The sequence below is a fragment of the Octopus bimaculoides genome, chromosome 22, assembly GCF_046866305.1.
Source record: "Octopus bimaculoides isolate indiv1 chromosome 22, ASM4686630v1, whole genome shotgun sequence".
Taxonomy (NCBI): Eukaryota; Metazoa; Mollusca; class Cephalopoda; order Octopoda; family Octopodidae; genus Octopus; species Octopus bimaculoides.
The window spans coordinates 21,580,018-21,596,658 of NC_142949.1; the positions used below are offsets into that span (position 1 = coordinate 21,580,018).

At 34.8% G+C, this 16,641-nt stretch overlaps 1 protein-coding gene and 1 long non-coding RNA gene across 2 annotated transcripts in view; one reads left to right on the plus strand and one right to left on the minus strand.

Annotated features, from left to right (window-relative positions):
- Window positions 1-2,091: 2,091 nt before the first annotated feature.
- Window positions 2,092-5,460, plus strand: LOC149131410 (uncharacterized). The gene is made up of 2 exons (XR_016237971.1): window positions 2,092-2,230; window positions 4,018-5,460. It is a non-coding gene; the product is annotated as an uncharacterized LOC149131410 (long non-coding RNA).
- A 363-nt stretch (window positions 5,461-5,823) lies between these two features.
- The window catches only part of LOC106867316 (uncharacterized), a 60,237-nt gene continuing 49,419 nt past the window's right edge, over window positions 5,824-16,641 (minus strand). The window contains exons 16-19 of the mRNA XM_014912156.3: window positions 14,058-14,172; window positions 11,630-11,725; window positions 10,549-10,736; window positions 5,824-9,716 (exon numbers count right to left, since the gene is read on the minus strand). Coding sequence (XP_014767642.1) covers window positions 9,680-9,716; window positions 10,549-10,736; window positions 11,630-11,725; window positions 14,058-14,172 — 436 coding nt within the window. The 3' untranslated portion in view covers window positions 5,824-9,679. The remainder of the gene's footprint in view (window positions 9,717-10,548; window positions 10,737-11,629; window positions 11,726-14,057; window positions 14,173-16,641) is intronic.

Genomic DNA, 16,641 nt, shown 5'->3' on the forward strand with positions numbered 1-16,641 from the left:
TTCAGAGTGTTTTGGATGTCAGTCTGAGGATATGTTCCGAGAGTGATAAAAATCAAACGCCCAGTCAACATCATGGTGTTTGGAGTGATCCCTAATGATGGCAACGTTATTCATCTTCCCGCACAGCCTCAAACTCAATACAGATGCCTATATCAAGTACCTGGAGGTGGTAGTGCTATCCTGGGTCAAGAGGGTGGCTGCTGGAAGACCCTATGTCTGGCAACAGGACTCTGCACCATGCCACACAAGCAGGAGAATCCAGTCATAGTTGTCAATTTCTGCAACCACATCAGACCCTAACACCCGGCCACCTAACTCCCTAGACTGCAACCCCCTTGATTATTATGTGTCGGGTGCAGTTGAGCGAGAGATCAACAAAAATTCCTTGCAACACCAAAGATTACATGAATGCAAGGATTATGGCAGCATTCACCAACTTAAACAAGGAGACCATCCAGAAGAATTGCAGAAGATTCTGAAGTCATCTGGAGGCTGTGCTTGAAGACAATGGCGATTTTAATAAATAAATTTACTCTTTAGTATTTCAAGATATTTTTATGTAATTTTGGTAAATATATGTGTTAAAATGAAATGTTAGTGTTATTTCATTTTTGCATAATTTAGCTGCACCATGTATACATATATATATACAATTTGAAACAATTTGAAAATCCTGCACGATGAGGTGAAAAGCGCTTTATTTAATATGTGACATTAATAAAAATCTGTAAATGTACAAACATCCAGATTTCTGAGTACCTTAAATTGTTTTTTATATATATATATATATATATATATATATATATATATATATATATATATATATATATATATATATATATATATATATATATATATTTCGTATGTGTATTTCGTGTGCAAGATTCTTGATGTGGATACGTGTGTTGAAAGAAATACAATTAAACCTTGGGAGAGGCATTATGCCGGTAATAAACACACGCACTGGTTCAGTCCTTTATTAATTTATATAGTTTTTTGTTAAATTATTTCATTGCACTCTTGCAATCTCTTCAGTAACTTGTCTCTCCACTTCCATTTATTTTGAATGTATGATTTGGCGTTGTTTTGGCGTTGTTTCGAAACTGTTCGGTATGAGCATGTGAGTGTGTGCAAGCTCGTATGTGTGCACGCTCATATGTGTGCACGCACTTATGTGTTCGTGCTTATATGTAAGTATGTGCGTCCATATGTGTGATTGTAACAATTTCGTTTATATCAGATCAGATAGAGACTTTTTAATTAATTTATTTACGTTCATATTCCGCATCATATGTGTGAACAACACATGCAACCATGGGCAATTGTAAGGCCCTCATCTACGTGTATTTGCTGTTCAAAATTGGTTGCGTTTCAGTTATGAGGACTCCTGTATTTGTCGCAACGATGCGTCACCGGGGTGTCTAGACAGGATTTCTATGCTAATTCTGTCCAGTACACCACCATGTTGTTCTTTGGCATGCTGGTAGAGCACCGAGGTTTGTTTTTGATTATTATAGTCCCTCCAATGTACGTTTACACGCTCAGCCAAACTTCTTGCCGTTTCACCTATGGACGCACATACTTACATATAAGCACGAACACATAAGTGCGTGCACACATATGAGCGTGCACACATACGAGCTTGCACACACTCACATGCTCATACCGAACAGTTTCGAAACAACACCAAAACAACGCCAGATCATACATTCAAAATAAATGGAAGTGGAGAGACAAGTTACTGAAGAGATTGCAAGAGTGCAATGAAATAATTTAACAAAAAACTATATAAATTAATAAAGGACTGAACCAGTGCGTGTGTTTATTACCGGCATAATGCCTCTCCCAAGGTTTCATTGTATATATATATATATAGATATATAGATATAGATATCCGAATATTGTAGTTTTAAGTATCTATCACAGCTGGTCTTCCCAATTGGTTTCGTGCAGAAAATACAATGGAGTATTAGGCAACAAACTAATTATTGAATACGCTCATCAGAGGTAGACGACAAGGAAGGGAATATGGAAACTGCTCTCCACTGCCGGAGGTGGATTAGCATGACTTGTCAGCGTCTGCTGCAAAAAATGGTGAAATGAAAGACGTTCCAGGGGATTTTGCTAGGAGTTACGCCCCTTGGTTAGGTATGTTGTGGAGTCGGCAAAAGTCGTCTTGAATTAGGAAAAGCTTTCTATACTATAATGGAGAAAGCTGCTTATTAATTAGGTATGTAACAATTACTAAAAGTAACAAAAGAAAGCAATATTAAAAGCTTGATTGTCTGGAAATAGTTTTATAAATTCATGTTCTAAGAAATTGCCTGTAATTTCGATTTCTGCAGTTTATTGAATTTCTTTAACTCCAAATTCTCGCAAATTTAAATATTCATTGCATTCACTGCGTCCAGTTCTTCATAAATTTAGATATTCATTGCATTCCCTGCAGAGTAGATTTTATTGATTCGTTGTTGCAGGCAACAGTTTAGATTTTTTGTTGCAACAGCCTCTCATTCTTGCTCACCTCTGTTTTCATTAATAATAATTTAATAATAGCTATATAACTTTGATACGAGACACAATTTCGAGAATATAATCAGTTTCTGGAGTTTGTTAAATGAGTTTTTTGGGGGTTTTTTTTTTTGATAAAATGAAAATTTTTTACAATTAAACCTTGGGAGAGGCATTATGCCGGTAATAAACACACGCACTGGTTCAGTCCTTTATTAATTTATAAACAGTATATAGTTTTTTGTTAAATAATTTCATTGCACTCTTGCAATCTCTTCAGTAACTTGTCTCTCCACTTCCATTTATTTTGAATGTATGATTTGGCGTTGTTTTGAAACTGTTCGGTATGAGCATGTGAGTGTGTGCAAGCTCGTATGTGTGCATGCACTTATGTGTGCATGCACTTATGTGTGCAAGCTCGTATGTGTGCATGCACTTATGTGTTCGTGCTTATATGTAAGTATGTGCGTCCATATGTGTGTTTGTAACAATTTCGTTTATATCAGATCAGATAGAGACTTTAGACTTGGTTTTGGTTTCCTTTCTGTTATATATATATATATTTCGTTTTCTTCGTAAATGCATCTTTTTTATTTACGTTTACGTTCCGCATCCCATGTGTGAACAACACATGCAACCATGGGCAATTGTAAGGCCCTCATCTACGTGTATTTGCTGTTCAAAATTGGTTGCGTTTCAGTTATGAGGACCGACTCCTGTATTTGCCGCAACGATGCGTCACCGGGGTGTCTAGACAGGATTTCTATGCTAATTCGGTCCAGTACACCACCATGTTGTTCTTTGGCATGCTGGTAGAGCACCGAGGTTTGTTTTTGATTATTATAGTCTCTCCAATGTACATTTACACGCTCAGCCAAACTTCTCGCCGTTTCACCTATGTATGTCGTGTTTCTGTTTTTACAATCACCATCCATACAGCTTGATGATGATGATTGTTTGCAATGATCTCTCTCTCACACACACACAATCCAGGTTTGATTTCATTATTACACAAATATCGCATTAAAATTTTGCAATTTAACATGGAGCATCCCAAAAAATATGGGCATTCTTTCACTTGAACCAACACACTTTGTTAATTTCCGTAAAAGTTTTTTATTTATTTACTTTTTGCATGCCGTCTTCAGCTCTGCTTTTGTATGTACGTTTGTATACATTTATGTATGTGTGTGTGTTTGTGTGAAAGTGAGTGAGTAAAGGGGTGTGTTGTCATGTATACATACATACATAAATACATATGCGTACATCTTTTTTGTATGTATGTGTGTGTGTGTGTGTGAGAGAGAGAGAGAGAGAGAGAAAGACAGTGAAGTCTAAGTGGCACATCCTCTCTCTCTCACACACACACACACACATCCATTTCATCTGATGTTTGATACTGTATGTATATGTGTCAGTGTGTGTGTGTGCTTGCATGTGGTGTTACACAATCACCAGAAAAAATGCAGAGGAATTTTCTTTCTTTCTTTCTTTCTTCTCTCCAAGGCAAGGCAACAAAAAAGAATTGCAGCTGCTGTACCATTGTCTGGCTTTGCTGCCACCATTCTCCCAGGAGAACAAACAGCTCATTCTGCTTTTAAATTACCATTAAACCTGGTCACAAATGACAGTCCATTTTGTAACATAAGCAAAGATTCAGGTTCAGCAGAAGCGTTGTGCCAATGCCACCTTATCATTTGAGACGAATACACCATGACACATAGAGGTGCAATGGAAGCATTTGAAAAGACCTTACAGGACACCTAAGAGGCAACAATGAATCTATGGGAGGAGTTACATTAGTTTTATCAGGAGACTTCAGATAGACATTACTAGTCGTTCTGAGACAAACAAGATCTGATGAAATAAAAGCATGCATTAAGTCTTCACACCTATGGAATAAAGTACAGAAATTTTCCTTCAATACTAATGTACCAGCTTTATTACATGGAAACCAATATGCAAAATAGTTTTCAACCTGGTTTCTCCAATTAAGAATGAGAAAGTACCATTTGATGGGAATGGTGATATCGATTTGGTTCATATTACTATCATGGTGAATCCTTTGACTGAACTGAAGAACAGGGTATTTCCAGACTTGAGTAATAATTATAATTCACATAATTGGTTGTGTGAAAGGGCAATTCTTGCTCCAAAAAATGAGACAGTATCAAGGATTAACCATGAATTAATGAATAAGATTCCAACAGTCATTAAGGAGTACAAATCAGTTGATTCAGTCCTTGATGAAAATCAAGCTGTCCATTACCCAACAGAGTTCCTCAATTCTCTTGAGCCACCTGGAACTCCTCCACATAAACTTTTTCTGAAGGTAGGAGTCTTAATAATGCTACTAAGAAATTTAGATCCTCTAAATTATGCAATGGGACAAGGCAGTGAGCTGGCAGAAACAGCACACCAGGTGAAATGCTTAGCGGTATTTTGTCTGTCTTTACATTCTAAGTTCAAATTCCACTGAGGTCGACTTTGCCTTTCATCCTTTCAGGTCAATAAATTAAGTACCAGTTGCATACTGGGGTTGATCTAATTGACTGCCCCCCCACCAAAAAAAAATTTCAGACCTTATGCCTAGAGTAGAAAAGATTATTATTATTATTATTATTATTATTATTATTATTATTATTATTAAGGCAGAATTGTTAGCATGCTGGGTGAAATGCTTAGTGGTATTTCATCCTTCTTTATGTTCTGAGTTCAAATTCCACCAAGGTTGACTTTGCCTTTCATCTTATTTTTTTTTGGGGGGGAGGCAATAAAATACCAGTTATGCACTGGGGTCGATGTAAATGACTTAATCCTTTCACCTAAATTTGAGGCCTTGCACTTCCAGTAGAAAGGATTATTATTATTATTTTGTATTATGAATTCAGAATTGATTTCCCAATTGAAGAATAAATTGAATTTAGAATAAAACATTTCTATACAACATATTTTGCTTTTTTCTTCCAGTATATTAAGAATAATTTCATTCCCGGGCAATGCCAGGTGCCTCTGCTAGTATATATATAAAAGTTCAGGCTCAAGTGAATAAGGTACTTAAATGGTAAAGCACCAGGTCAGGTCAAAAAGAAAGAAATCACATTTACTATGAAATCAGAGGAATAAATACCTGCATACTGAATTACAGACAGATTATTATTCCAGTTGTATATACAATTAACTGCACCCAACTAAGTATATTATGAGTCTCAAGGTTGTATTTAGGAACACACACTGCAACAATTGTATTGCGCTTAATCAACTTCAGGTCAATACTAATAGGCGAACAATAAATAAATAATAACAGATGGATAATGATTCATTCACTACAGTTGTTTCTAATAAAATTTTTATTGATGAATAGAGATATTACATCATGCAAAAATAAAACCGTTTCATCAGGTGAACATACACAAATTATATATTTTAAAAAAAACATTCCAAAAATCACCAGTTTGTACCACTTCATGATTCCCTGACCAGTAACAATCAAAAGAATGAATTCGCTTGCTCGAGTTAGTAGTTAATATAGGAAAAACATTATGGATACATGAAGGGTGGTGGAGAGCATTTATAGCAGTAGGAAGATTAGAGGATAGGGTATAACAATATAACTTCTAAAGGATAAGGTTATTTTATTTTATTTATAATCTTTCAAACTAGATGACAGAGTTCTAGACAAAAGACCTTAAAAGATAATGGAGGTGAGTGGGGAGATATAAAACAAGGGGTAAGATCTTGATAACATGTTCTGACTTCTGAGACAAGGTTAATTTATTCAATTTTTATTTTCATTCTTCGAATAGCAGCATGACCTGACTTCTAAGATAAGGTCATTTTATTTGATTTTGATTTTTATTCTTAAGATTGTTGTATAGCCCAGTTCAAACCAAAAAGAACCTTTAAAGATGGAGAGGTGGATCATAGATAAAACAAAACAAAGTTCTATACAACTTAAAATGGTCCATCATTACCCATGCCAAACTGTATAATGGTTATAACAACAAATGTGATCTCTGCATTGCAGAGATTATTATGCAATACAGTGATTGCCTGAATGAATGGAGTGACCTAATCCTTAATTGAAAACATAAGTTATGCAATGCATTCTTAAGGTACAAATAATAGTGTCCTCCCCAATTATTCCCAAACTAATCCTTCTGCATTCTCACCCCACACTTGAAGCTCTTGTATGTATTTATAGCATGAAATTGTTTTTAACTATATTTTCACATATGTTCCCCTAATGGCTAGAAACTTTTACCTCTCATCACCCTTCCTTTCTATTACTGACCATTTTATTTCCTCATACATATATTTTTCTATTTTGTTTTTTGACTCCATTCTTCTGGCTTCACCATTCATTTTAAATTATATTTCTGGTGAGTTAACTTGGGATTCCTTAATGACAATGTAACTTTCATTTAACTAAGGTATCTTCGGCCTGATGAGTAGCTAGTGGAGTACCCCTTCATTGAGTAATTATTACTTCCAAAGATCTGCTATCAAGGCTATCTAATCGACTGGCCCCCTCCCCCAAAATTTTGGACCTTATTCCTAGATTATTATTATTATTATTATTATTATCAAGGTGGCAATCTGGCAGAATTGTTAGCATGCTGGGTGAAATGCTTAGTGGTATTTCATCCTTCTTTATGTTCTGAGTTCAAATTCCGCCAAGGTTGACTTTGCCTTTCATCTTTTTGGGGGTCAATAAAATACCAGTTATGCACTGGGGTCAATGTAAAGATCTGCTATATAGCCTAGATTTTACTTGTACCATTCCCTCAGTTTGAATTTTTATTCACATTCATTACTAACCATGAACTATAAAAAAACATTTTTCAGTTTATCGAACTTCAAAATAGGAAAAGTATATAACCTTCTACACCAATAAACTAGTTTGTTAAAGTTGTTTTTATATCTACCACTGACTGCTCAAAGCTTACTAACTTCCTACACTTAGATCCTTGGATCTTACAATGACACACACACACACACATATATATATATAATGAATCAGTTTAAGGGAAACAGGGAACAGAGAATATCCAATTTTTTATTATGTAGTCTTTTATGTGCTTTCTTTTTCCATCTACATAATATTTTCACTGCTATCAAGGTGTATTTTCTTCATCTTTTAGTGCATTATGATGCTACAATCCATCAAGGGCTTCATCAGGGCATTTTGTCTACTAATTTGATTTCTTCTAAATGGAACCGAAAAAATTCTTTTTATATATTTGTTTATTCAGCTACATGGAGTATCATTCTAAAAATAGCTCAAACTAACCTTTTAAGCCTACAGGTCAAAGGGAGGAATTAGCTGCCATAAATGTAGGTCATATTACTATTCATCACTTTTGAGTTCTTAAGATCGATTTCTTGTAATTAATGTTTGTAGCATTGCCATCTCCAGTTCATTTGATTACTACTATTCATACTATGCCCGCGGCCACCCCTATAATTGTTGTTCTTACTACTATTATTTATATCTTTATTATTATTATTATTATTATTATTATTATTATTATTATTATTATTATTGTTATTATTATTATTATTAATCATTAATATAAGGACATATTTCTCAATTACTGTTCATATAATCTAATTTAATTTTATGGATATTCAATTAATTGGTTAGCATATATTTGTTCTATAATATTTATTATAAGTTATATTAAATTAACCTTTAGTTTACATTTCTAACTAACCTTATACTTTAGTTTTACTTAATATTATCATGCAATTATTTGTACCTATTATACATATGTTTAGCTTGATGAACACAACTAATTACTCCTTCGTGCCTATGGTTAATTAATTTAAATTTTGATATAATAATCTGGTAGATTTCTTCGACATGCAATTCACATCTTTTACTCCCTCTGCTGTAAGGTTTTGCCCGGCTAATTATTTCCCAGGTTAGTGTATAGTCCTTGTTTTTTCTTTAATAGACCAAATTAGTTTAGTTAAACTCAAGCTGTTTTTCTTATTTCTATCCTTAAATGTGTTTTTGTAATTAGCTATCCTTCTTTTTTTATAATTTTCTGTAGCTCCTATATAATAATATAACTGCCCTTTTGATGTAACCTTACATCTATGCATAATTTCTTTAATTTTGCATTTACAATCGAGCAGACATCACCTTTACTTGGCATAGTTACACATTTTATTTCGTGGAACACTTTCTATATCTTTACTTGCTAGTCTGTAATTATTGTTGTTGTGTTTATAGCTTGTTTTCCAAATTATCTTCACTAATTTGATTTTTAGGATTTAGAGTATCTTTCACTAGTTTACGATTATCAATGTTGTTATATGTAACAGCTCTATTATTATTATTATTATTATTATTATTATTATTATATGGCACTGGCATGGACACTTTTATGAACAGGTGTTTTATGTGGAACTAGCACAGGTGATTCTTATGTGACACCAGCACCCGTAAGCCCTGAAGTCAAGGTCCTCTTGGCTGAAAGAGGTACGTACAGGACATGCCTGTTATGTATGGACGGTAATGTATAACCATGGAATTTTCAAGGGTACTGTTAGTATGAATTTTTTTTTTTTAATTGACAATATAATCCTATTTAAATATTTGTCATAGTTTAATGAGTTATTTATTCGAATACTAAATTTGGATCATTTTTTTAAATTTTTTTTTTATTGCAGTTTTTGAAGAATTATATTTCTGCCAACTGCTTGCACATACTGTGATTGGTGGGAAACAGGAATAAGTTTTTAAAAAAAAGAAAGAAATAGAAGAATTAAATATATTAAAGATGTTTTATACAGAGCACATATTTAATATATTTAAATTTCAGAGGAGGAGGAGGAGGAGTGAAAAGAAAAAAGTGTAGAAAAAAAAAAATGGTTTTCAATTTTGATTCATAAAATGCATCATTAATTATCATTAAATATATATATACATATATACATTTATTGTGGTTTAGAGTCAAGATTTGACTGCTATTATCAGCATAGCAGTATCTCTTAGATACCCTAAATTATAATTTTAAATAATTGTTACCTTTGATGGTTTTTATTCCCATGCTGGCCACTTGATAAATATATGGTATAAGGCACAAAGTCAAAATAACTCTCCCCAGACACAACAATATATATATGGAATATTATTAAAGAACTGTATAATCTGTCTTTATCTCTGCACTATTTGTTCCATCTTGAAATTTTCCCTGTAAAAAAAAAAATGTTGCAGATAAGAGAAGTAATAACAATGAGCTTATTGTATACAGTGCTCAGGTGTACTAGAATTCACCAGGAAAGGGTAAAAGAGGGGACAGAAAGCAGCTGTAAGTTTAAAGTGGTTATAAGTCAAGAAAACAATGAAAACTAGAAGTACATGCATAGTACACAGAATAGAAGGTGCATAGGAACATGAGAAGTAAAGTTGGCAAATTTCAGGAAGTAAGGAACTTTTGAAGGATGTTGGGTCTTGACAGCAAACATCAAACATGGGTAGTTTATTCTATGCTTTGATAATTCTAATCATGAAAATATGTTTCTGACAGTTTTGGGTGCAGCACTGCAGGGTATGATTTGAGAAAGACTTCACTGCTCTCTCTTGCAAGTAATTTTGTCACATAAATACTCCAACACTGGCTCAAGATGATAGAGAGGGACTTAACCCTTTAGCATTCAAATTACTCTGCCAAATATAATGCTTATTTATTCATATTGTTTTGAATTAATTATGTATTGTCTCACAGCTTTGAGATTTTGATGATGGTATTGTCTCTATTTTTAGAACAATATTGTAGGATAGGTGTAAGAGGTTAGATCAGGCCAGTTTGAACATAAAACACGAGGAATATTTAGACTGGATATAGCTGGTTTATATTTTAAAGGGTTAAGGGAGATTTGGTTATTATTTCTGGCATGTCAAGGGACTAAACAGAAGCACTCTGATCCAAAAGTAGGATAAATGAAACAATTAGATTTCAGTTCATAATGTGAACCAGGCAAATTGACCAGTCATTAATTAGTAATGTTTTTAACAATACTTACCTAAAGTTCTGCTGTTGTTTTATCCTGCTGTAATGAGCCCTCACTACTGACTGTATCAGTTTTACAGATCTCTCTAAGCTACTTTCCTCTTCACACAGATGGGTGAACTTGAGTTCTTTTTTGGATTGTTTGAGAAACTTCTTTCGAGCAGCATGTGCTAAGAGTGTGCCCTGAATTATTACCAGAGCCTGTTGAAAAGAAATATGATGAAATTATTGCAAGAAAGAGAATATGAAGATATAAGAGGAGGTGGAGAAAGAAAGAAAGAGAAGAAGAAGGAGAAGAACTTGAACATGGTATACAATATGTTCATTGTATATGTATGTGTATGGTTAAGAAGCTTGCTTTCCAAACATGTGGTTTTGGGTTCAGTTTTGGAGTTGCATCACTTTACATTATGAGGTAACTTAGCTGTTCAATAAATGGAAACAGATAAAGAAATATCAGACTATACTAAGCACCAGGGTTGGAATAATTGACTGAAAAAGAAAAAAATATGAAGGCACTACTCCAGTATGGTCACACTCCAGTGACTGAAGCAAGCAAAAGAATAAAAAGTTGTGATGACTGATCAGTCCATAGCTTTACAACAGAGACACAGGGCAACACTGAAAGAATGATGCAACAAACCACATTGCTTGGGAAAAGAAGAAGTGCCACTAATGTTAAAGTGATTAGGAATATTATATGACTTTTAAATATTCTTTTCTACTCTTTTTTTATTCTACTCTAGGCACAAGGACTGAAATTTGGGGGGAGGGGGCCAGTCGATTAGGTTGACTCCAGTACACAATAGGTACTTAATTTATCGACCCTAAAAGGATGAAAAGCAAAGTCAACCTCAACGGAATTTGAACTCACAATGTAAAGACAGATGAAATACCGCTAAGCATTTTGCCAAGCGTGCTAACGTTTCTGCTAGCTTGCCGCCTTATGACTTTTAAATATTATACAATTAAGGTAGGAACATGAAGAAGTATATGATAACGATGGTGATAATATATGTATTTATCATTCATTCTGAAATTAGTCATCGAAGAAACAGGCAAGAATGAATATTCAAACATTTTTTTTCTCTTACTTGTTTATTTGCATCATGTAGGTGCCATGCTTTCTGAATACGCTTTGCTGCGTGATTTTTCCTTAGTTTGAGCACTTCTTCATTTCTTGTCACTTGCTATAAAAGAAAACACTTAAATTATTAAATGAAAACAAAGAGTATAGATATTAGATTACTTTATATAAGCTGTTCATTGATCCTATAATATATTAGGAAAGAATTCTCTTTTCAAACAGGAAAAAGAAAATCATCAAAAATCATCAGAGAAATGCATTGTTATCAGCAATACATTAGAAAGGTCTGCTGGTAACTCTTTGATTATTGACTATCGTAACATATATACGTGCTCTGATCAATAAGTGTCCGAACTGTTGCCATAGTAATGAAGCTAAAGCCTGCAGAGTGAAGCTGCTAGGCAAAGATTGACCTTGAATTTCACTGTGCATGTGCACTAAGTTTTAACGTTCTAGCTCACTTCCCCTGTTTACAGCAGTATTTGGGAGGAAGGTGTGTAGTGTGTGATTGTCGCATTGACAATGACAGAGAAAGCTGAGCAAAGAACCTGCATCAAATTTTGCGAAAACCTTGGTGATATCTGCTCAGAGGCCTATGCAAAGTTTTCAAAAACTTTTCATCGTTCTTGATACAATCAAGGAGATCTTGTGCAACTGAAACCCATGTGTCATTTTGGTCAGGTGAAAGCAGTTCTGTCACAAACTTGGCAGACATGCGTTTCATACCCAAATCTTCAGCGATAATGGACTGAACTGAACCGTAACTAACCTGCACATCTTCTGATAACTCAAGGATGGTGATTCAATGATTTCCCCTCACAGTTGCACATACATCTGTGATGTTTTTCTCAGTTCTGCTGGTTGTGTGTCTCCCAGAACATTAGTCAATATCGACATTTTTTCGGCCATCTTGGAAACGTCTGAATCATTAGTACAGTGTGTGGCTCATACACTCCTCTCCATATACTTTCTGCAACTTTGCAAAGGCCTCTGAGCAGGTATCGCCATGATAGCTTTCTCTGTCATGGTCATTGCAATGATCACACACTACACACCTTCCTTCAAAGCACTGCTGTAATGTGCATGTACAGCGGAGTTCAAAGTCAATCTTTGCCAAGCAGCATCTTTAGCTTCGTTACTATGACAACAGTCCGGATACTTGTTGATCAACAACAGAGGCAGTATTAATACCTAGAGGTAATATTTATCCCCACTTAAACATGGATGTTCTATTAGAACAAGCTATACTGTGGTAGAGACCATGAGAGAAACTTTCATATTGGCATTTTGCACCAAATACCAATATGAAAGTTTCTCTCATGCTATCTATCAAAGTATAGTTTATTCTAACAGAAATCTATGATTAAATGAGGATAAATATTGTAATAGAATATCTTTTCTCTTTCATTTCATTAACTGACATTACCTTAAATATATTTTGCCTAATTTCTCACCTGCATTGCTTGAAGGTGCTTTTTTTCAAACGTTTATTTCATTTAAACATATTGCAATGCTTCAAGCAAATTACAATAATCAATTAAATAATTATTGCTACTACAGTGTTAAATGTTTTGACTATTAGCCTCATCTTTAGAAATAAACAAATGTTCTAATAGTTACATTAACACTAGATTATTTGGTTTTCAATCATCATCACATGTCTTAATCCTGGATGTTCACAGTTCTGCACTGGATTTGAACTAGGAAACCTGATTTCTAAATGAAAGATAATGATACTCTTTCTTTTTACTGATGCCTGTAGTATTACTTTGTTCACAACAATATTTGCAAATAAATGATCATTTTGTGTTTGTGTGTGTGAGGGTGAGGGAGAGAGAGAGAGAGAGAGAGAGAGAGTGTGTGTGTAGAAAAAGAAAAGGAAAATAAAGAAAGTTTTTAACAATGCAGAAAGTTTTACAAAAATCTTTATATTTCAGACACAAAGGCCCATCCTCAAAAGGAAACAGTCCAAGAAATGTCTAGTTACATCAATTTCTGCATTATTAGAAGCTTTCTTTTGTTTTTCTACTTCTGTACGACAATGCTTCAAGCAAACTACTGTGCTCTCATTTATATATGTATATACTAACCTAAGTACCCAGCATTGCTTGCAAGTTCAAAGAATGCTAAAGGAAATAAATATATTTATTCTGATAAAAAAGATATAAAATTCTCCAGTAACACACAGTGGAATAAATGTTGACAAGTTAAATCTGTAACCTACTAATAATTATCATTTCACTTACATCACTAATGAATTTGTGAAAAGTATGAACATCGTGTAATCTCATTATCATGAAGTCCAAAGGGTTTTAATTCTCAATGAGTGTTCTTATTTTTTCACTAAGATGAGAAATAAATCAATAAACTGTTTATCAGTTAACCAAAAGCAAACACAAAACAGTGATTTAAAAGAAATAGAAATATATTCTTACAGGCACTTGGGTGACGATTTCTTCTTTCTCATTTAAATTCTTTATATTTTCAACAGACTTATGTCTTGTCTTACTATTTCTTCGAGAATTATGGTTCTCAGAAGTGGGAGAGGTTCTGAAAAGAAAATGAAACAAATATAAATTCTTTGAAATCATTAACACACACACACATACATATATTTATTAATATTTAGCTGAAGCAACAGAATGACTCAACAGCCTAGAGTTTCGTGCATTGGCACTTACCAAACTAGTTACGGGTCAAAGAGTTGTGGGTTTATATAGCTGGTGAGAATTACAGCTAAATCAAATTTTAAAAACCATAACAACATTACATGGATAATTCATATTTTTCAAATAGTTTGCCCATTATGTTTAATAAAGATGGCAGATTCAATCTAATGGCAGTGATTACATAATTGTATTCATATCTATATTCTCGTGTGTATATATATATATGCCTATATTGAATGATTGTTATGTTAGGTTGTCTACATATATACATATTTGTTTTTTGTCAAGCTGTAATAAGACAGCTATCCCTGTCCCTCTATTATATTCCTGCCTGGTACACAGACACTTCTCTTCATCCCTCTCCTTCCCTCAGCAAAAAGGTCCTTGTCTTGCAAGTTACTTGGTAACCCTGTGGGTACTGGTGCCATGTAAAAAGCACCCATGCTGATGTCATTTAAAAAGCAACTGTGCCAGTGCCATGTGAATGGCACTTGTGCTGGGACCATGTAAAATGTATCCATGCCAGTGCCATGTAATAAGCACCCATGCTGACACCACATAATTAGCACCTGTCCAAGCACTACATACTTTACACCTGTGCTGGCACTTCATAAACAGTACCCATACCGGTGCTATGTAATAAGCACCCAATATACCCTATAAAATGGTTTGCATTAAGAAGGGTATCCATCCATAAAAAACCATGCCAAAACAGATAAATGGAGCCTGGTGCAGCCCTCTGGTTTACCAGCTCCTGTCGAACTGTCCAATCCATTACATCATGGAAAACAGATGTTTGATGATGATGATGACTGTGGTAAGATTATATAACACTTGATCAGTGAAGAGGATAAAGGTATTATAACAAAACCACAAAAAGCCTGGTGGAATACAACTACCCAGGGTTCCTGGCCAAAATATTTATTTCACCATCTATCAAGCTGTTAAAGACAACAAGATTGTTTAGTAACTATGTTTGATGCAATTGATGTTTGGATGCACGTGCATATTTAGAAGACAGTGAGAAACATAGGGGAGATAATTAATTTCACATTATATATAACCAGTGACATCCAAATATCAAAATTACATAAAGTAACACTGGAATGTCTATGATGTGTCCAGTGTTTATCCTTAATTTCTGCTAAGATGTATTTTTTAAAATGCAGACATAAAATATCTTGCTCCTGGTGTTTACACAGTCACTGGAGGTTCTCAAGTTTTTTCAAAAGATGGTTTTTCAAGCGAGCATATGGAACATCTTCTTTAATCCAATAGTATAGGATCTTCCATCTGATGTTGCAGCTGATGTTTTCATCCTTTGCAGATTAATGCTGAGAGGGTCTTTGCAAGTCTCTTTTTGAGCTATCAGAAAAGTTAGAACGAACTATACTGTGATAGATACCATGAGAGAAACTCTCATATTGACTTTTGGTGCAAAATTCACTCTTGTTTATATTGCTAACAGGGAGATAAATCTCTGCCACCTCCAGCACTCAAACCATCAGGTCACATGAGTTTGACCTTCCTTGGTCTTGTCAATGATGAACGCTTGACTGCTAGAAATAGCAGCAAGTCATCTCCCTGCCAGTGATATATGTCATTTTAGTCATTAGACTGGAGCCATGCTGGGGACCCCAGTATTTTTTTTTTTTTTAAGCCAACTACATGGTTCTGGGTTCAGTCCGACTGTGTGGCACCTTGGGCAAGTGTCTTCTACTATGGCCCCTGGCTGACCACAGCTTTGTGAGTGGATTCGGTAGACAGAAACTGGAAGAAACCTGTCATGTGAGTGTGTGTGTGTGTCTTTGTGTTTGTTCCCCACTAGTGCTTGATAAATGGTGCTGGTGTGTTTACGTCCCCGATTGAATAAATACTAAACTTAGAAAAAATAGGTCCTGGAGTTGATTTGTTTCACTAAAACCCTTCAAGGCGGTGCCCCAGAATGGTCACAATCAAATGATTGAAACAAGTAAAAGATATATATGCTTATATATGTGGAGGCGCAATGGCCCAGTGGTTAGGGAAGCGGACTCGCGGTCATAGGATCGCGGTTTCGATTCCCAGACAGGGCATTGTGAGTGTCTATTGAGCGAAAACACCTAAAGCTCCACGAGGCTCCGGCAGGGGATGGTGGTGAACCCTGCTGTACTCTTTCACCACAACTTTCTCTCATTCTTACTTCCTGTTTCTGTTGTGCCTGTAATTCAAAGGGTCAGCCTTGTCACACTGTGTCACGCTGAATATCCCCAAGAACTACGTTAAGGGTACACATGTCTGTGGAGTGCTCAGCCACTTGCACGGTAATTTCACGAGCAGGCTGTTCCGTTGATTGGATCAACTGGAACCC